The sequence below is a fragment of the Callospermophilus lateralis genome, chromosome 7 (assembly GCF_048772815.1).
Source record: "Callospermophilus lateralis isolate mCalLat2 chromosome 7, mCalLat2.hap1, whole genome shotgun sequence".
Classification (NCBI taxonomy): domain Eukaryota; kingdom Metazoa; phylum Chordata; class Mammalia; order Rodentia; family Sciuridae; genus Callospermophilus; species Callospermophilus lateralis.
Window position 1 is genome coordinate 68,468,307 of NC_135311.1, and position 22,713 is coordinate 68,491,019.

At 36.9% G+C, this 22,713-nt stretch overlaps 1 protein-coding gene across 1 annotated transcript in view; it reads left to right on the forward strand.

Annotated features, from left to right (window-relative positions):
* LOC143405176 (guanylate-binding protein 7-like) overlaps window positions 1-22,713 on the forward strand; it is a 30,154-nt gene that overhangs the window by 4,854 nt on the left and 2,587 nt on the right. Inside the window, exons 2-10 of the mRNA XM_076863556.1 lie at window positions 5,665-5,860; window positions 7,233-7,360; window positions 9,139-9,248; window positions 9,435-9,631; window positions 11,270-11,515; window positions 13,523-13,803; window positions 15,143-15,355; window positions 16,975-17,077; window positions 17,407-17,600. Coding sequence (XP_076719671.1) covers window positions 5,671-5,860; window positions 7,233-7,360; window positions 9,139-9,248; window positions 9,435-9,631; window positions 11,270-11,515; window positions 13,523-13,803; window positions 15,143-15,355; window positions 16,975-17,077; window positions 17,407-17,600 — 1,662 coding nt within the window. The 5' untranslated portion in view covers window positions 5,665-5,670. The remainder of the gene's footprint in view (window positions 1-5,664; window positions 5,861-7,232; window positions 7,361-9,138; window positions 9,249-9,434; window positions 9,632-11,269; window positions 11,516-13,522; window positions 13,804-15,142; window positions 15,356-16,974; window positions 17,078-17,406; window positions 17,601-22,713) is intronic.

Here is a 22,713-nt window from a genome sequence, read left to right on the forward strand (position 1 = left end):
TTACCCTACTAAAATAGTACCACTGAGGTAGGATGTTGAAATGCTCTAGTCTTTGGTCACTGTGGTGACATTCCTGCCTGCTGTTCTATATCTATTGTGGAGATCAAGGATCCCTAGGCCAACTGGGGAGAAGGGACACACCCAGGGTGTTGAAATCAAAGTCCAGGTGTGCAGCAACAGAGGATGGTTCACTTGGCTTCAGCCATTCACTCCAATTTCCATTTTGGTTAAAAATGCAATGAAAAGCCCCCCAAACAGTTGTATCCTTGAACAAAATCACATACTTTTGATTTTGATTCTCTTCACCCTGACCTTAACTAGAGACCAAAATCCAGCACTCTGGTAGACAGGTGGCTGTGGAGTAGCTTCCTCCTGTCCACTCCCATTCTCTAATGTTTCCTGACTGTACTCTGTTGACCACTGGGAAAACAGTGAGAAAGATGATCTTTAAGAGAAAATACTGATCTGAAGAGATTGTAATTATCTGTCTTTTAATCAACAGTTAAACTAATTATTATTAAGGTTTGGATTATATGTGTCCCCTAAAAGCTCACGTGTAAGATAATACAAGAAAGGTTAGAGGTAAATGATTAGGTTATGAGAGCTCTAACCTAATTGGGGCATTAATACAATTGAATGGATTAACTGAGTGGTATCTGTATGCAGGTAGGGTGTGGCTGAAGAAGTCAGGTCTCTTGGGATGTGCCTGTGGGTTTGTTGCTGGTGAGCAGAGGTTGCTCTTTGCTACCTGGTATCATGACCTGAGCTGCTTTCCTCCTCACACCTTTCTGCTATGATGTTCTGTTCCAGGTGTCTATGGACTGAGACCTTTTGAAAGTGTGAATGTCAAACAAACTTTTCCTTCTCTAAAGTTGTTTTTGTCAGGTCTTTTGGTCACAGTGGTGAAAAAGCTGATGAAAACAATTACTAAATGATTTAAACCTGTGGTTTCTCTCAATGTGTCATCCAAGCAACCAAACAGACACAAAAATTACTTTCACTTTCAAGTTCAGTTTTTCACTCTGTTTTCCTTTGTGAGAATGAAAAATAATCCTCAGTATGTTTTCATCTTCTATAAAATAACATCAGAAAATAGGATGGAGGAAAGAGAACAAGATGAGTGGACAACAATTGGTAGCCTTTTTGGATCACACTGCCCTGAACAGAGATAGAGCAGAAATGCTTATTCAAGGACTTTCTTTTACATATAATTTAGTCTTGAGCTTAAGTTCCTTAATTTCTGACTTAAAGTGGCATATGAGAAATGGGGAGGTGAGGGAGAAGATAGTCTGATGGCCTGGATTGCAGGGTGCAGTTGCTAGATTTAGTTGTTGTTAGTCTAAAAGCTAGTCTCACTGCTAGTTTGGAAGTAACAGTGAGATGGGAGGCTCCTCCCCTAAGATCAGGAACAAAACAAGGATGCTCTCTTTTTTCACTTCTTTCCAACATAGTACTGGAAAGAACTAGCTAGAGAAAATAAGCAAGAAAAAGAAAGAAAAGACATCCAAATTGGAAAGGAAAAATTAAACTTTTCTGTTCCTAAGTAATGAGATGTAGAAAACTCTGGTAATTTCATAAAAATTTCTGCAAAGTGGCAGCCTCTAAAATCAACACTCAAATATTAGATGCACTCCTATATATTAACAATGAATATTCTGCACAAGGAAATTTTAGAAATACAATTTCATTTACAATAGCTTAAAAAATTGAAATAAAAAACAGAACAAAATATTGCTGAAAGAAATAAAAGAAGACATAAGATAATAGGCAACCTAGAGAATGGGAAACAATATTTGTAAATCGTATATCTAATTAAGGATTAATATTCAAACTATACAGTGAACTTCTAAATCCAGCAGTGCAAAACTAACCTGAAGCAAAAATGGCAGTGGATTTGAATTAACATTTCTCCAAAGACAATATATAAATATACAATGAGAACATGAAAAGAGACCCAGGATAACAAATTATTATGAAAACATAAATCAATACTACCATGAGAAACCACCTTATACTCAGTAGGAAGGTTGTTCACATAGAATATAAGGATTAGGGATGTAGCTCAATGATAGAGCACTTGCCTATCATGAGTGAGGTCCTGGGTACAATCCCCACCCCCCACCCCTCACCCCGTTAATGAAATAAGTAAGTTAATAATAAAAGTTAATAAAGGGAGACAAACACACATATACACAATAACCAGTGTTGAGAGGAATATGGAGAAACTGAAATGCTTCTGAGCTCTTGGTGGGAATGTGAAAGGATATAACTGCTGTGAATAATGATAATGATGGTTCCTTAGAAAATTAAAAAATGTAATTATCATATAATTTATCAATTCCACTTGTGACTATATTCCCACAAGTATTGAAAGCAGGGTCTCAAAGAGACATTTGTTCACCAATGTTCGGAGCAGAATTATTTGTAATGTGTAAAACACAGAAGCCACTAGTTATTCATAATTATGCATGAATCAATAAGCAAATCGTGGTATATGTATTTGATAGAATATTATTTAGTCTTTTAAATGAAGAATATTCTGACATATATTACAAATATGAATAAGGTCATTGTGCCAAGTGGCTTATTTGCCAGTCACAAAAAGATAGTTGGTGATTCCTTATTTGAACTATTTTGAAACTTCAAGTATTATAAAATCATAGAAACAGAAAATAGAATGTAGTAGCCTAGGGATGGGTAACAGAGATGTGGGATTATATTGTTTAATGGATACAGAGTATTAGTTGTGCAAAATGAAAACCATCTTGTAGATGGATAGTGGTTTTGGTGCAAAAACGGCATAAAGATATTTGAAACCACCGAGCTGTACATTTAACAAGGTTTTATGTTGTTAATTCTACCACAATTGAGAAAATGGAAAAAAGGAAAATTTTAGTTTTCCTCAAGGACCTTCCTGATCAAATAGGACCTCACAAAGATGGTGGTTTGCAAATACAGAGAAAAAAGAGTTTGTCCCTAGTATTTTATCACTATTATCATTGGAAAAGATTGTTTCTTATTTATACTGGTGGAAAAATTAAGTACCTACATCTATTCCCTTTAGGTCAAAGTAGTCAAAACTGAGGTTTTTCTTTTTCTTTTCCATAGATTTATTTTCTTTAGGGATATCAGGATTAATCTAAGGTAATCCAATGTGTATCAATGTGTATGTACCCCATGTGTGGTGACTTTTTTACACACATTGATTCTTTTTTGGGGGTGGGAATGGAGAATCAAATTCAGGGCACTCACTCAACCACTGAGGCACATCCCCTCCCTTTCTTATATTTTATTTAGAGGCAGGGTCTCACAGAATTGCTTAGTGCCTTGGTGTTGCTGAAGTTGGCTTTGAACTCATGATCCTCCTGCCTCAGCCTACCAAGCTACTGGGATTACAGGTGTGTGCCACCATGCCTGACCACACATTGATTCTTAAGTTTGGGAATCTGGGTTTTACAACCACTCTGAGTGATACTCTTATGTCTTACATTTTGAAAAAGACTTTCTGAGCAAGAGTGAAAAACATTATTCTGATAATGTGAAGCTACAATTTGTGGTTCTTTAATAATAGAGGCATGACAGGCCTGGTTTTTATAAATAAATTCTGCTATCAAATTCATATCATTTTGCAGTCCCCTTAATCTGCTCCTTGAAAAAAGGAAAGCAAATCCAGAATTCTAATGTGGCCAAAAGGAGTTCTTATTTTCCATATGCACAGAGCCTAAAGGTTCTAACAAAATAAACATAAACAAAAACAATGTTTTCAGCCTACTAATGTCTCATTCCAATGAAAATTTTTTTTACACTGTATGTCTCTTTAACTTACATTTACAGAATATTTTGAAATACATTATCTGGTAGATCAATCTTCATGGTAGATTTTACAGATTCATCTTTTTTAAAATTAATTAATTAATTAAATTTACAATAGAATGCATTTTGACATATTGTGCACAAATGGAGATTAATTTTATCAAAACCAACAATCTGTTGATTAAATAATGTTACAATAAAGGTTACATCATTCCGTTTAAATCTCAAAACAAACTTGAGGTAGGAAGAATTTTTTTTTTTAACCTGTAACCCTCATAAAATGACGAATGTGTTTTGTTTTCATTCCTTGACACCCAGCTAGCTTAAGCTCTTTGCTCAAGTTATATGGGTAGATGTGTTAGTCAGTTTTCCAGTACTATAACACAAATCTGCGATGATCAGCACACAAGAGAAAAGGTTTCTTTTGGCTCACAGTTTTGGAGTTTCCAGTCAATGTCAATTGGTTTCATTTATTTGGGTCTACGATGACACTAGCATAACACATCATAGCAAGAGTGTGTGGCAGAGCAATACTATCCTCCTTGTGGCCAAGAAGCAGTAGAGAAAAAAGAGGAAGTGGCTGAAATCTGCAGTTATTTTCAAAAGCACTCCCCCAGTGACTTGAAGACCTACCATGAGGCATCACATGTTCAAGGTTCTACCATCTACCCAAAGTGCTACCTTGGGGACCAAGCTTTAACACATGGGCCTTTGAGGCACATTCAACATACAAACTGTAGCAGTAGTAAACTGTAGAGCTGAAAAATTTTGAAAGTCATAGATACATGCTGAATATTTAGCATTTAAAATATAAATATATTTGAGTGACTTCAACAGAATGTTCTTACATATTATTACAATAAAAAATTGGTTATATCATAGAAAGCCACTGATATACAAAGCTAAATAAATGCTTGCCAAGAGATTCATGCAATAATAGAACTTTTAATGCTTAATAAGCTCTAATTAAATCTTTGTTTTAAAAAAATAATTCTGAATTATAGAGAAAGTTTAAGACTACTGAAAGTTCAGATATTCCTTCTCTTAGATTCATTCCTGGTGACATCATTTATATACTTTTGTTTTACAAATGGAAGCATAGTTTTTCTATTTTCATTCCTATTCCAATTTTTAGTTGACAAATAGCAGAGAACAAGACCTCTCATGTGTGCAGGCCTGTTTCTGGTATGCAGGCCTGACTCTACAGGAATAAGTGGAGTTCATTCCATCACACTAATGGATCAGAGCATCATGCTGTTGGTAAATGAGTGTCAATGGAAAGCCCCTGTATGTTACTGATTAAGGAGCACAGGAAGCAATGTTGTTGAGAAAGATCATTCTGCCAGATGAGTGGTCACAAAGCATGGTGTAGGGAAGTGACATTCCTGGCTTCAAACGTTGGGACTCCCACTATTCACTAGATATGATGAAGCAAACTCCTCAGTCTTTTTGAACTTCATCTTGTACATATGCAAACTGAGTATAAATAGCATTAACTTTCAAAATTCCTGTAAACATCAATGAGCTCAGGTATGTAAAACATATGTGACAGCTTTGTATAGACTGTCAATGCATGATAAACATTGCTTGAATTTTATTTTTATTATGGAAGTAAAACCTTGGACTGGTATCTAACTACTTCATTACTTCAAATTTTTTTATTCATTACTTTTAACTTCAGATTTCTAGTAGAGGAAGCCCTATGCAAATGATATCCTACATTTTGTGCCATAGAAAAATATGGAAATCCTCTGAGCTTCCTCCTGTCATAACATGTTTGATTAAACTTCAGGGGTTGGGGGAACTAATTTGCGATCTTATTTCTACAGTGAGGCCCTTTTATTTTTGTAGATCACCATGACGTCTGGACCAATTATGTTGGTCCCAGTGTGTCTGGTAGAAAACAACAATGAGCAGCTAAGAGTGAACCAGAAAGCCTTGAAGATTCTTCGCAAGATTTCTCAGCCTGTGGTGGTTGTGGCTATTGTAGGGCCTTATCGCACAGGAAAGTCCTACTTGATGAACCGTCTTGCTGGAGAAAACCTTGGTGAGTGAGGTCCCTCGGCAGGGCTGTTTACTTCAATCCAGCTCTATCTCAGTTTGTCACTGCATCTTCAGGATAACAAGGAGGGAGATTCTGAATCTCCTCTCCAACAAATCTAATTCTTTCCAGCAAAATTGCAGCCTTGTCAATGTATCCAATGCTTTTATTTACATCTGTCATTTCAGCTTCCTGTAAAAGGGATATCCTTCATTTCTAGCAGCTTAGGACCTGAGCTCTTACAATGACCTTCACCCATCCATGGTTTTCCTTTTTCTGATATCTTATTCTTATTAACTTGATGCTCTCTCTGAATTATGTATCTCATCATGGCTGCCATATCACTGTTTTTTTTTAAAACTCTATCTCAAGCAAAATTATATTGTCTCAATTTCCTTTTTATACTTTCTTCCCACTTTTCAATCAACTCCTCTCTTTTCTTAAAACCCAACATTCCACTGAATTGCTCTTTCTCTTTCAATATATACCAATGACCCTGTCTTTTCTGATTCAAATTATGTTTCTTTTTATCCATCCCGGACCCTTGCTTAGCATCACTTCTCCTGTTTCACCAGCTTGCTCCTAAAAACTCTTTCCTTTCTTATTATCTCTATACCACACACTCTTGGTTTCTTTCTATCTCTGAGTCTCCATCTCCATCTTTTCAAGGTACTCACAGGGTTTAGCCTCCGAAGGGCAGGTATTTCAGCCTCATTCAGTCCTATTGTATCTCCTGGAGCTTTAACTTATCTATAGTACCTGGAAAATAATAGTTACTTAATAAGTAATTGTTGACTAAATTTCTTTGTTTATTCCTCAGATGATTAAAAGGACTTGATCTAATTACAATACCATCACTAGCTTAACTTCCTTTTGAAGTCAGGGTGGTTGGACAGCTAAGAATCAAAGCATCTTTGTGTGTAGTGTAACTTCTTTCATCCAGTGCACTGGTGGGCCACACCAACAGGAAGGCACATTTTCTTACAATGGGAAGAGGAATTAGAAATTATGAACAAACCAAACTTTAAAATGTGGGAGAAGCTTACAGAGAAAAATATGAGGTGTTTATGTGACACTAAGTTGGATATCCTCAAAGAACAGAGAAGCATCATCTTTTTTTTTCATTGCAATAAGTATTATCATTGTAAAATAAAACATAAATATACTATATGCAACAACATATCCACACCCACTAAAAACAAATATTCACACACACATATACATATGGATATACATGCTTATACTTTATAAATATATGAAACGTACATGTAAATATATAAAATCAGAGAAGTAGTATCTCGTATCACCGGCTCTTATGATCCTACAAGTGCGATTCTGTAGTTCAGGAGGTTCCTGAATATCTGCTCTTCTCTTGCAGGCTTTCCTCTGGGATCCACAGTACAATCTGAAACCAAGGGCATCTGGATGTGGTGTATGCCCCACCCCAAAAAGCCAAACCACAGTCTGGTTCTTTTGGACACTGAGGGCCTGGGAGATGTGCAAAAGGTGAGGCAGAATCTCAGACAGATCTTTTTTATTCTGGTATTTTTTCTTAGCTTTCCATGGTACTTTTTACTTCAACTTCTGTATTTCATTCCTGAAATCCCCAAATGCTACTCTATGGAATGAGACTTACTTCGATCTCTTTGAATTTATACCATATAATGTGATACGTTAGGTAAAATTGTATTCCTGAGAAGTGAATTGAAGAGTTTCATCTATTTTAGTAAGCCTTTATGGAGAAGCTGAGATATAGGGTCTTGGGCAAGTACTGTTGATGAGGTAAAGGTCCTGCTCTCTCAGAACCTTCAACTCTGTTGAGGAGATGGTGTGTATAAGTCAGCTAGAATACCATGTGATCACTGCTTGGGTGTGAGTGAACCAGGTGAATTTCCTAGAAAGCACACTAAGAGACACCAACAGGCAGGAGGTCTTTTAATTCAGGTTTTAGTTTGCCGAATCTTACATTAGAGTGCAATTAAGACACCATGTCTATTTCTGTATCTGTCTCTCCCTCTTTTCCTCCTTCCCTATTTAGAGATTAAATTGGAAACAAGATCTATATTTCTGTAGGGTTCATTTGCTCCCAAGTTTAAGCAGATATTCTGTTCTTACTTATAAAACAACATACCAAAGATACGGTCTTGGTGCCAAAACCTATTGTTGTTTCTCTAAGTCCAACTTGTTCTGATCTCAGTCAATTTACTTCTTAAATAATTAGAATTTGGGAAATGCAGTATATTCATAATATTTTTTTTCCAAATTCCCATATTCTGGATTTGAATTTCAGGATTTTCATTTCCTCAAGCAGGTAATAAAACATATCAGAGTTTTACTACAACTGACTGCTGGCTTCTTCAGTGATTCAGTCAACACAAAAGCAGCTTTGCCTCTTCAAGGCTCTCACCATCTCGCCACAGAGCTAGCTTTGAAGTCACATCTTCTGTATCTTCCCTTGGCTCTGAGACAGTCAGACCTAAGAACTCTATGCTTATTTAATTCTAATGTTGATTTGGCTTCTGCAAGTATTTCTATTTTGCATACCCCTTTGTTAAGTCCACATTTTACAAAAACTTCAGCACTCAGATGTAATTTCCAGTTATATTGTATGTCACATACAGTCATTTCCTACTTTCAGTAACTTTTGTTCTCATTGACACTTTCATTATTTTTATTCAATATAATAACTGTTCTTTTTACTTTAGATTCATTACTAATATGTAAACACTTTAATTATGTTATTATCCTTGTTTGTCATTGTTTTTAAATTAATGTATTATTAGATAATCATGTAGATTGTAAAAATTGCTGTGCTTAAGTATGTTTTTCACCAAATAAACAAGGTGAGCAACATTTTTTAGTAGCTCACACATATATATGCTTTGTGGATTTGACTTAAGTGCTCAGTGGTGATTAGCACAGCATGTATTATGTGGTCCTCTTATTGTTAAGTGAGACTTGGTCTCTTACTACTAAGCAACTAGTTGCATATTGGACTCTGTTTTTTCAACCTGTATTTTCTTATTTCATCTCATTCAGAAAAAGAAGGATCATTTGAAGAAAGTATTGTTAGAATCCTTCCATAGATGAGGAAACAGGGGTCACAGAAATTTCATTGCCAAAGCTGAGATTTAATTTTGTTTTCATGTTTTATTTTCTTTGTGTCAACACTGTGCTGTCTGTAATAACAAATGAAAAATAACTGAACAACAACAACAAGAACAAAACCTGAATGAACATTGAAGGAAAAGGTCATTCAGTGCTTGTTTTAACATGTTTTCCAGGGTGACCCTAAGAATGACACGTGGATCTTTGCCCTGGCTGTGCTTCTGAGCAGCATGTTGGTGTACAACAGCATGGGCACCATCAACAATGATGCCTTGGAGAAGATGCAGTATCCGTTCTAGTTTATTGAGAAATTGTGGAGGGAATGGAGACCAAGCTGAATCCTTCCCCCAGTGGCTGAGTTGCCTTTGGTAGGGCAGAGAGGACCCAGGGGAAGGGAGAGCATTCGTAATAATTTTTTAAGGGGAACAAGGAAATTGTGCTTGGCAGCTCCTTTTCCTTAGCCAAGTCCTAGTTATGTGACAGAACTCACAGAACTAATCAGGGTGAAGTTTTCCCCGAGACTTGATGGAGTAGAAGATTCCACAGAATTTGTGAGTTTCTTTCCAGACTTTGTTTGGACTGTACGGGATTTCACTCTGGAGCTGAACCTACGTGGTCACCCCATCACGGAAGACGAGTACCTGGAGAATGCCTTGAGGATGATTCCAGGTATATGAGCATGATCTGGGTGGGGCGCTGACTAGTAAGGGCTGATATTTGATGAACATTGTCCATCATCTCTGGGGTTGCCTTGTACTTCACACTAGCTCAGGTCTACAGAAATGACTGGGTTCTGGGTTATTACTCTTTGATAAGTTCTAATGACTAGAGTTAACTCACCCAGTGAGAGTAGGGCATGAATGTGTACAAAGTGATTCCAAACCAATTTTCACTTAAAATAATTTGTACTTTAGCATTTAGCTTATGTCAGGCACTAAACCTTTCCAGATACCTGACATTGCTCTTTCTTATGCTTCTCCTTTTTTTGTGGAAAAACAATGAGAAAAACAATGTACTAGTTAATTGTTAGTCATAGAATTACAAGGCAGAACCTACTTTGTTCAGTTTTATTCATTCTCCTTTCAGACATTGTTTTAGTCAGCTTTTTCACTGCAGTGACTAAAGGTCCTGACCAGAATAACTATAAATGAGGAAAAGTTTATTTAAGGACTCACGGTTTCAGAGGTCTAAGTCTATAGAAGGTCAGCTTCATTCCTCAGGGCTTGCGGTGAAGCAGAACATCATGGCAGAAGAGTGTGGAAGAGGGACGCAGCTTACATGATGATCAGAAAGCAGAGAGAGAGACTCCACTCTCCAGATACAAATATATACCCCAAAGTCACACCCACAATGCCTACTTCCTCCAGCCACACACCACCTGCCTTCAGCCACATAACGCCTGCCTCAACTCCATTAGGTGATTAAGTCACTGATAGATTAAGGCTCTTATAAACCAATCTTTTCTCCTCTGAACCTTATTGCATTGTCTCACTCATGAATTTTTGGGGGACACCTCACATCCAAACCATAACAGACATGTATTAACTTTTCAGGGAGTGGCTAGTTATGTCTTCCATAAAAGCAACTTTACACTCCAAATAGACCTAAACAGTCCCTTCCAAACTTTTTCAATACTTCTGCTGCCTGCCAGAGCCTTCATTTGTGTTTCCCTACCATATCATTCTCTTCATATTAGCACCTATGATGATACTGTTCTCAGTTAATAAATTATTCTAATGTATTGCATTTAGGTGGGTGAGTGTCTGATAAAACCCATAAGTTTATTATGTAGAGACAAATTATATAGCTTCCATTTTGAGAGTTTATATTCTTTAGAGTTTATACCCAAACTACATAATCCTATTCGTTGTGTGAATAACAGTGATTACAGTTTTCCTTAACAATGTGTCATCTGTCTTATTTTAGTTATTGCTCCACTATCTTTATTTGTGGCTCCTCTTCATTCAGTCTTACAGCTGGACTTCCACTATCAGTACTATCAGACCAGAAATTGATATGTAACCATCTACCAATCAAATCACTCCTGAAAATCTTATAAGACAGGTGCTGATCTTGGTTCAGTGGATACCAACCCAAATTTTTTTTTTCCTGGGCACATGCCTCCCACAATTCATTTACAGAGATGCATCACTGATATGAGTTTGATTTGCACTAAGCCATTGAATGAATATATAAAATTGGATCTTTAAGAAGATTCCAATGAATAATAATTCCAAGTCATGATATGCTTGAGATGCCTTGTCCCTAGTTTGTGCTCAGGGTGACTCTGTTTTTCCTCTTCCTCAGGTGATAATGATAAAGCGAAAAATACTAACACATCAAGGGATTGTATTAGACGTTTCTTTCCCAACCGGAAGTGTTTTGTTTTTGACCGACCAAAATATGAAAAGGAGCTCCTAGCTCATATTGAGGACGTGTTGGAAAATCAACTAAATCCTGAATTCCAGGAACAATCAAAAAATTTCCGTTCTCACATCTTAACCCACGCAAAGATCAAGACTCTCAGGGAAGGAGTCAAAGTCACTGGGAATCGTGAGTTTACTTTTCTTAAATGATACTTCTGTGTGGTCTAATATTTGTTGAATCATAGTACATGCTATTCAGTTTTTTATTTCTTTTTATACAGAAGAGTATAGACTATTTATCAATATTCATATACCACAAGAAAATGTGTAAGTGTTCATGTCACAGGATTTACAAAATCCTATTATTAATTTTATTTTCCAAAACTTCAAACATCACTGGTATGGACAGTTCCTACATATATGAAGGGACCCACCTTGGATGAAATAGAAGTGATAGGGTTAAAAACAGACTGCATTGTCTTTTCAATGGAGGTCCTGTGAAAAGGGAGACTATCTGGCAGTTTAAACCAGTCCAAAATAAATGTTAGCTTATGAGGCCCTGAAAATCTCTTGAATGCTTAATAATTAGAAATAAATGATTTTTGGATTCCCCTACCTCCTTAGTCTATCTGTTTATCCTACTTTTCTCTTCAGTTAACAAAAAATAGTTTCTTTTTTTCCTGAACAACCATGATTATTTTATTTTATTTTTATCTTTCAAAAGAGAAAGAAGAATCACAATATTATGATATTTGTAAATGACCACAATTCCTTACTAATGGGATGTGGGCTTGAGGAACCTGCCTAGATCCTACCTCCTTTAGTCCCTTGTCCACACTGATTTTCATGGTTCAATTGCTTTCATCACCGTAACCATTTAAAACTCAGCTTTGTAAAGATCTCAGACCATATCTTTAAAACTTTTTAGAACATTATAGTTAGTATAGTAGTTGGGTTCCTCCCAACAAAATCACACATGCATGGAGTTCAATTTCAGTTCATGTCTGCCCTTCTTCTCTTCCCTCCTCTTTCCCCCCATTCTTCCTTTTCTCCACTGATCTTCCTATCACTCACCTATTTATTTATATTTGATTAATTCTTTCTATTTATATATAAAAGTGAGATTCCTTGTGGTATATTTATGAATGTACTTAACATGATTTAAAAAAAATTCATTCCACATTTCTCTGTTTCCCATCTCTTTCCTCTCCCTCTCAATTTCCTTCTTCTATTCCATGATCTTCTCTATATTTTTATGTATTTAATACTCCCTCTTTTATTTCTTTATTTTTTCCTAGCTTCCCCATATAAAAGAAAACATTTGACTCTTGATTTTATGAGACTGACTTATTTCAGTTAGCATGATGTTTTCCATTTCCATGAATTTACCAACAAATGATATAATTTTATTTATTTTTTGTGGCCAAATACAACTCCATTGTATATATGGAGTTGTATTTAGCCACAATAGGTATATATATATACTATAATTTCTTAACCCATTTATTAATTGAAGGATACCTGGTTTGATTCCATAATTTGGGTGTTGTGGATTTTGCTACTATAAATATTGAGGTGGCTGTATTGCTATAATATGCTGATTTTAGTACTCTTGGATTAACACCAAGAAGTGGGATAGCTGGATCATAATCATCTAAATCAGATTTTAGATGAAGGTTGGTATTCAATATTTTAAACTGTTAAGTCCCAGTGAGTAATAGAATGAAGAAAAGGTGTGAAATTGTATGTGCTGATAGAAAAAGTATGCAAGGCATGTGTTAGTTTATCTTTGTCCTTTGGACTATTATTTAAAAATACCTTAAACTGGGAGTATGAAACAACATACATTTTTTTCTCCAGGTTTTGTAGGCTGGGAACTCCAAGATCAGGGTGCCAACATGGTAGAGTTTTTGAGAACTCTTCCAGGTTGCAGACTGCTGAGTTCTTGCTGTTACCTCACATGGTAGAAGGGGCAATTTAGCTCTCTGGGGTCTCCTGTAACATACTAATTCTGAACTGTTCCCCCATTGTCTCTAATCACTTCACAGAAGGCACCACCTCCTACTTCCATCACCTTCATGGTGAGAATTAATCAGTCCATGGTGTTATGTGTGATTTTAAAAACACAGTCTCAGACTCTTGTATCCTATTGAGTGAGAACTTGACATGCATACCTATTCTCGGCCTTATTCAGGGTTGGGGAGTTTGGTGGAGACCTATGTGAATGCCATCAACAGCGGAATGGTGCCTTGTTTGGAGAATGCAGTGACCACTCTGGCCCAGCGTGAGAACTCAGCAGCTGTGCAGAAGGCAGCCCACCACTACAGTGAGCAGATGGCCCAGTGGGTGCAGTTCCCCACAGACACACTCCAGGAGCTGCTGGAGGTGCACACAGCCTGTGAGAGGGAAGCCATCGAAGTCTTCATGGAGCTCTCCTTCAAGGATGACAAGCTGGAGTTCCAGAAGAAGCTGGTGGTAATTAACCTTAGCTTATACCTTTCCTGATCTTGTCCTGGAATAAGGTTGATAGTCTTTTTTTTTTTTTTTTTTTTTTGTGGTGCCAAGGATCAAATCCAGGACCTTAAACATGCTAGGCAATCACTCCACCACTGAGCCACATCCCAAACCCCTAGGCCTAACATTTTTATTCCAGGGTTTGTATCCTTCTTATCTCAGAAATAACCTAGATTTTTGTGGGTAACAAGACTCTGCAGGCTACAAGTGCTCTCTTTATCTAAAAGATGACACTTTGTTTTCTATTGCTGCAAAACAAATGGTCATGTACTCAACAGCCTAAAAGAGCATGCATTCATTAGCTCACAGTAAGGTTAGATCCCAGCATAGGATATGTGGGGGTTCTGCTCAGTGCCTCACAAGCTGAAAACAAGATATAAAATGGGCTTAGTTCTCATCTGGACACCTGGGAACCCTTTTCATCTTCAACATACCAGTGATTTTTCCCATCTTTCCTTCCTTTCTAGTCTCTCTGTTTTCCCTTCTGCCACAGCTGGAAAAAACTGTTCTAATGTGCAGATGTGGTTAGGTTCAATAGGGTACTGTTTATTTATTATATTTATCCTGTGTAATGCCACATATTGTAATCATAGGATTACTAACCATCATATTCACAGACCCGGGGGCGAGGCAGGAAGTGGACACAGAGGAGAGAACTCTCAGGTGACAACTTAGTTTGGCTGATCAGATGCACCTTCACAGAAAGTTTTTCTTTCAGACTATTTAGGACAGATCTTAATTTGACAAAATTCTCGTATTTCATATTGAGGAAAATCCAGCTGGATTGTAATTTCCAAATAGAAACAAACAAACAAATGCACCTATTCTTATATCCTCACACACTGAAACTGTCATGGAAAGAACTTGCAAAGCAGTCAAAACTCTGCTCAGAATATACTTAACTTGTTTCTGGTGGGTAGATGTGCCATGCATATATTTTCATCTGTAGCAACCCGCATTCTCTGAGGGGAATTTTACTTCAACCAGAATTAAACATTAAACATTTTATTAGTGATTGTTAGGGTTTCAGTTGCTGTTAATCATACTATTACTAAATAAACTATAAAGTTTATGTCTTCCAACTCCATCATTTCACATATATTGAGACTGACATTGAGGTAAGAGACTTTTCAGAGTCACACAATGAATTGGCCAGACCTGGGACTGAAGCATGTCTCCTGACTCCTTCTATGTTCCAGTCCTCTCTGAGGCGGTCAGACTGCTTTTTCTGAGAGGATACCAGTTGGGCCTTCCTTCTAACAACTTCTTTGTATTTTACTTCCCTACATTTCCCTTCCAGGACACCATAGAGAGAGAGAAAAAAGCTCTCCTGCTGCAGAATGAAGAGGTATCTGTCAACTGCTGCCAGGCTCGGCTCAAGCAGCTTTCAGGGCCCCTGATGCGAAGCATCTCAAGAGGAGCGTTCTCTGTTCCTGGAGGCCATAGACTCTACTTAGAAGCAAAGAAGAAGGTAGAACTTCAGTACAATCTAGGGTCCAGGAAAGGAGTGAAGGTGAGGAGTAAGGGGAGGGGAGAGGGCCAGTATGTGGTCAGAGGGTCTGTGCTGCTCCTTCTAAAACTAAGCTCCCACCATTATTTGTGAAACAAAAGCAGAGAATGGCTATGTGTTGACATTTATATGATTTTATATCCCCTGTTAGTAAGATCCTCTTAAGTAAACCAGAAACAGTTCTTCCCAGAGAGGGTTTAGAACCAGGAATTCAGGTGAAACCAACCATTTCTTTTACTTATCAAAAAAGCGGTTTTAATTTTTTTCTGCTAAAACACAGAAGGTACAATATGAAAGAAATGACTTTGTTCTTGTGAGGCTTAACATATTTCAGTTGGACAAATAACAGTCAATGGTATATGAAGTGATAGGGTTATCATAAGTTAACGGTAACTGGTGTGTACTCATAGTAGCAGAGAATGATGATGGACGTGGTTGTAGGAAATATTGAACATTCTCTTCCTACATCAGGTACAGGTTTTGGTGATTTCCTTACATTACCTATTTAATTCTCAGAATACACAAAGTACATGTTACTATCTTCCATATTAATACCCTTAAGAAAGGTAGTGCACAGAAGGCCTAATACGTGACCTAAGATCATAACAGTCTGTCAGTGACAGAGCTCATGGGCAGCCATTTTAAACTCAGAATTTATTTTTAAGGCGGGGGGATGGGGGGGATCCTCCTACTGCACCACTTCAGATTCTTCCAGCTATTCTACAAGGTTCCCTTTTTTTCATATCCTCAGAAACATCTCTTGTCCTTTGACTAATTGATAATAGGCATCCTCACAGATGTGCTAAGATCTCATTGTAGTTTTCATTTGTGTTTCACTGGTATTAGTGATGTTGAGCACTTTTACAAATATCTGATTGACATTTGAATTTCTTCTTTGAAAAATGTTTATTCAGGTCCTTTGTCCATTTTGTAATCAGGTTATTTATTTTTTTTACTGTTGAGTTATGATTTTCTAATATGCTTTGTATATTACCTCTTATCAGATATATGGCTTACAAATATTGTGTACCTTAATGTTACTAAGATAGTAGGCCTTGTGCATTCTCATGACAATGGAAAATGTAACTGTGTGATGTGATCAATATGAAAACTGGCTTGATTGTAGGAACCATTCAACAACGCAGTCATATATCAAACATCATGTTATATAACTTCAAAGTATACAATTTTTATTTGTTAATCTCAACAAAGCTGAAAAGAAACTCAGAAGGCAGCCTAGAAACGCTTTCTAGTATCGGAGGTGGAAGACACAAGTCAAACAAACTGTAGATATGATGCTAGTTAAGGAAGGCTAGAACAGATCCAGAAAAAGGATGTGCACATACCACAAACAATGGAGAGGGTACGTGTTTGTAGAACTGCTCTTACATATGACTGGGGTGGCTGGTGGGCAGCACTCAAGGAAGAGGAGTCTGCTGTAGAGAGTTTTCATGTCTCACCAGAGCACGGACTTTTGTTGTGTCCTTAGAAGGTTAGGAATCCCTATGGGATCCTAACTAAGAATGATGCAAAATAAAGTCAGTCTATTGAATAATAACTTCCTTATCAGAAGACTAGATCTTTGATGCCTAAAATGTTTTTGTTCCTTCTTGGTTCCCCAGGCAAAGGAGGTCCTTCAGAGCTTCCTGCAGTCACAATTTGCCATAGAAAAATCCATCCTGCAGTCAGATAAAGCCCTCACTGCTCAAAAGAAGGCCATAGCAGGTACAGGGGAGGTCACAGCTCTCAGAGAGTAGGGAGGTTCCTGCATAGACTGACTGACTGGACAGGAAAACCTTCCTGAAACCAGAAAATTCTTCCTGCTGTGGAACACATGCTCTGCTAAATCTGAGGAGCAACAGGGGAGTACAGCAAATCAGTTTTTCATCACATTTGGAAACATACTGTGGCTATCATGGCTAAAGGGAGGATTAAGATATCCCTCTTGCCTTTTCTGAAATAAGTTTGGTTTGTGAAGCTAGGATAGTAGAGCTCAGACCTAACTTTTTTTTGCTTGTTTGTTTGTTTTCCTCCCTAAAACGTTTGTGGAACAGTTGAACGGCTCAAGAGGGAGGCAGCTGAGAAGGAACAGGAGCTGCTAAGACAGCAACAGCAAGAGCAACAGGAAATGTTGGAAGCACAAAAGGGAAGCTTAAAAGAACACATTGCTCAGCTGGAGAAGAAGTTGGACAGGAAAATGGAGAACCTTCTGAGAAGGTTGGAAAGTAATCTGGACCATAAGCTAAAGGTGAGCCTGGACAGGGCCTGGTAGTGCCTGACAGACAGTGCCCTGGTTCCTCAGGAAGGGAAGTACCAACATGTTAAGCATGGACATGATTTCAAAGGGAAACTCAAAAGGTGCATGTTTCACTAACTCCTCATGTATACCTGCATCCTCCTGAAGTCTATAAACCTCTGAGACTCCAGCACCTTGTATATTGATAGAATTCAGAGTATACAGTGTTTCCCAGGGTGATGGATTAAGGTTTGTTGAGATTATAGGGTGGTCTTACTGTGTCCCAGTTGAATAGTGTTTTAGTCCATTGGTCTTTTTAGGACTCTTGGCACAACCATCAAAGAGATCAAAATTAGATCCATCTGAACTGCATGTATCACCTTTGACCTTATATAAAATGGAGGATCTTTGAAAGCTCTGAATTTGCTCCATTTATTTCCATAGCCTGATTCTTTCTACAACAAAAATAAATTAAAGTCTTTGTCCCAACCAGAAGCTTGATAACTAGTGTTCTCTACTAGGTATTTCCTATTATTTGTTAGAAGATGCTACTTCAGTGGAACTGATAATTCATTAGATCTCAATCTGTGTGCTAAGAGGAATTATTTTTTGGGGGGATTTTAAATTCATGAACAATGGCATATATTAATTGTACAAGTTAATGGAATTTACCATGATATTTCCATACATGCATATACTGTGCATTGATCAGGTCCATAGATCCTTCTTCTACCCTTTTCCTCTCTCCCTTCCTCTCTCCCAGCCCCAATCCTGGTCCCTAATATTCCCTCTTCTACTTTCTAGTCACTTTTGTTGTTGTTGTTATTGTTTCCACATATGAGATATTTGCCCAGGAGTGGGATAGCTGGATCACATGGTAAATTCTAAGTTTACTTTAGGGAAACCTCCAAACCATTTTCCATAGTAGCTGTACTAATTCACATTCCTGCCAACCACATGTAAGTGCTCCTATTTCTCCAAATCCGGAACTTGCCATTATTATTAATATTAATAATAATTATTATTTATTTTGACAATTGGCATTCTAATCAGAAGGAGATATAGTCTGAGAGTAGTTTTGATTTGAATTTCCCTGATAACTAAAGATATTAGTACTTTGTAACATATTTATTTGCCATTTGTATTTCTCCTGTTGAGAATTATCTGTTTAGGATATTTGCCCATTTCTAATTGTATTACTTAGGTTTTTTATTGTTGTTGTTAAGATTTTTAAAGTTATTAATCCTATGTCAGAAGAATAGGTGTCAAAGATTTTCATGTAAGGTGCCTCTTTAGTGTTCTTACTTTGCTGTGCAGAAATTTTTTAATTTGTTGTAATCTCATTTGTTAATTCTTGCTTTTGTTTCCTTTGTTTTTGTGATCCTATCTAAAACACCATTGCCTGTGCCAATATCTTAAAGTGCTTCTGCTGTTTTCGTCTTGTAGTTCCTGAATTTCAGGTTTTATACTTTAGTCTTTGATCCATTTGGGGTTCTTTAGTGTACAGGGTGAGAGATAGGGGTCATTTTCAGTCTCCTACGTGTGGATATTCAGTTTCCCAGTGCCATTTGTTGAAGAGTCTGTCCTTCCTCCGTTGTCTCAGTTTTGGGTACCCTCATTGAGAATCAGTGAGGGGAAGGTGTGTGGATTCATTTCTGGTCCTCTGTTCTATTAACTGGTCTACAAGTTTGTTTACATGCCAATATGGTGTGGTCTTTGTTGCTATGGCTCTGTAGTACCTCTTGAAATCAGGTATTGTGATGCCTCCAGCTTTGCTCTTTTTGCCCAATATTGCTTTGCCTATTCAGGGTCTTTGTGCTATCATATAAATTTAAATTTTTTTATCTGAAGAATGTCATTCATATTTTGATGACCACTGAATCTGTAGATCACTTTGCTTGTCAAAGCATATTAAGTCCTATTACACAAATGCTAAGGTTGCATCACCAGAATGAAGATAAAGCTACAAACACTTCTCTGATTTGGTCAATGGAGGTGATATGGCTAAATTAGTGAAAATAGCTAGTAACCTTTTGGCTGCTATAGAAGGAAGAAATTTTTATAATCCTCAAGTTAATAATACAGTTTGTTTATAGTTTGAGTCAGCAAGGCAGGATAGTATTGATGGTGTGAAGCTATAGGCAATGATTAAGGCTGTGGTTCCTGTAGAATTTCATGATGTTTGAATAAGAATAACTACAATTGTTATTAATACTATATGATTTATAGGTTATTAAGTAATTAATGACTTTTGATCTGATGTAAGAAATAAATTTTGTTATAATTAGACCTCATAAAGATGATATAAAAAATGGATAGGCTAGATGATCTGTTAGTGGATTTAGAACTGTAGTGATTCATATTATACCATAATCTCCTAGTATCCACAATACACCCAAAAGGACCACAGATCTGGTTATTGGAGTCTCTGTTATGCTTTTGATAGTCATAGGTGGAGGCCAGAGTGTGTTTTTATGTAAAAGCTTTTATACACATTAATCACAAAATGTTATTAGATCAGTTGTGTGGATGTGGTTTAGCTTTGCAAATTTAGTCAGCTTTTTGCTGCTATGACTAAAGAGCCTGACCAAAACAATTGTAGAGAAGGAAAGGCTTATTTGAGGGCTCACAGTTTCAGAGGTCTTAGTCCAAAGAAGGCCAATTCCATCCCTCAGGGCTTGAGGTGAGGCAAAATATCAGGGCAGAAGAGTGTGGCAGAGGGAAACATCTCATATGCTGATCAGGAAGCAGAGAGAGGTTTCCACTTTCCAGATACAAATATGTACCCCAAAGCCACACCCCAATTCCCACCTCCTCCAGCCACACCCTACCACTTCAGTTACTACTCAGTTAATCCCTATCAGGGGATTAAGACTCTTACAACCCAGTAATTTCTCCTCTGAACCTTCTTGCATTGTCTCACCTGTGAGCTTTTTGGGGACACCTCACATTCAAATCATAACACTTTGTGATGGTCAGCTAAAAACTTTAGTGATTCTACTGTATTTTGAGTGTAGATTAATGCTATAGGAAGTTGTGGAGAGCAACAGATATGTACAATAGAAAATAAAGTCTTGCATTTAATTGTTCTGTTTGATTTCTTCACTGGATAATATGATTAAAGTTGGGATTAATGTTGCTTTGAAGAGCATACAAAATATAGTGGCTGTGAATGTTACAATTGAAAATATTTCTAAGGAGATTAATATTGCAACATAAAGTTTTTGTAGAATTGATTATTTAGTTGATATTGACATGCTAGAATTATTAGGGATAGAATTCAGGTTGCTACTATTAATAGGGTGAGTGATAATGAGTAAGAAAAATAATTTGGTGAAAAAATTAAATTCTGCAGAATTAATTGAGAAGAAATAAACTCCTGGATATTTTTTGGGGGGTGAGTAGTGTGGATTGAATTCAGGGGCATTCAACCACTAAGCCACATCCCCAGCTCTTTTTTGTATTTTATTTAGAGACAGTGTCTCATTGAGTGGCTTAGCACCTCACCATTGCTGATATATATTTATCCAAAAATTAATAAATAAAACAAATGGGGTGGGGGAATGAGAAGAGAAGGTAGACAAACAACTATGAGATACCAAAGATAGAGAAAAGTATGACCAAAGTACAAGAAGAACCATAGCTCAAATACCTCCAATGAACATGACTATAGATTTAATTTAATTTCCTGGGAGGGGGGTTGTCAATATGCACTGGATACTACTCCTCTATTTTCTTTCAGTATTTTCTTTGCTATTTTGAATGGGATTGTTTTCCTGATTTCTTTCTCATCAAATTCATTATTGATGTATAGAAGAGTTACTGATTTTGCATATTGATTTTGTATCTTACTACCTTCCTGAATTAGTTTATTGGTTACAAAAGTTTTTTTGGTAGAGTCTTTAGGTTTTTGTATGTATAGAATCATATTATTGGTACATAGAGATGCCTTTTTCCTTTCCTGTTTGTACCTTTTATTTCTTCCTCTTGTCTAATTGCAATGGCTAAATTTTCTAGCACTGTATTGAGTGAGAGCACTGAGAGGGTATACCCTTGTCTTGTTCCTGATCTTAGAGGAAATACTTTCAGTTTTCTTCCATTCAGTATGATGTTGGCAATGGATTTGTTACATACGACCTTTATTATGTTGAGGTATGATCCTTCTATATCTCATTTATTCAGAGATGTTATCATGTAGGTGTATTGAATTTTATCAAAGACACTTTCTGCATCTGTTGAGATGATCATGTAATTTTAAAATTTTATTTATGTGATGCATTACATGTATTGATTAGATATGTTGAACCATTCTTGAATCCCTGAAATGAAAGTCAACTTAATCATCATGTATGAACATTTTATTGTGTTGTTGAATTCAGTTTGCAAGTATTTTATTGAAGATTTTGCATGTGTGTTTATCGGGGATAATGATGTATATTTTCTTCTCTTCTTGGTGTGTCCTTGTAGGGTTTGGTAGCAGTGTAATGGTGTTCTCAAAGGACGAGTCTGGAAGGCTCCCTCTTTTCACTACAGTGGAATAATTTTGTGAATCATTGTTGTTAGGTCTTTAAAAGTTTGGTAAAATTCAACAGTGAAACCATGCAGTCTTGAGTTGTTATTTTTGGAGAAGTCTTCTAAACTGAATCGGTTTTGTTACTTGTTATTTCTCTATTTAGGTTTTTGTATCTTCTTGTTTTTTGTTTGTTTGTTTTGTTTTGTTTTCACCAGAGATTGAACCCTCGGGCACTTAGCCACTGAGCCACATCCTCAGCCCTTGTTTTTATTTTAAAATTTGAGACAGGCTCTAACTTGCTTAGAACCTTGCTAAGTTGTTGAGGCTGAACTTGAACTTGGAATTCTCCTGCCTCAGCCTCCCAAGCCACTGAAATTATAGGCATGTGCCACATACCCACCTTTGGTTCAATTGTGGCAGATTGCATGTGACCAGAAAGTTCTTCTTTTCTTCTAGATTTTCCCAATTTATTATCTTATATCTATAGGTCTCACAAGAGTGAAGCTATTCTGGTAATTCAGCCAGGAGTTGTGTGGACATAGTGTATGCATTTCTATGTTTTCTATTACAGTGGGATTGATTATTTCTATCAAGTGATGGGGGTTTATATTG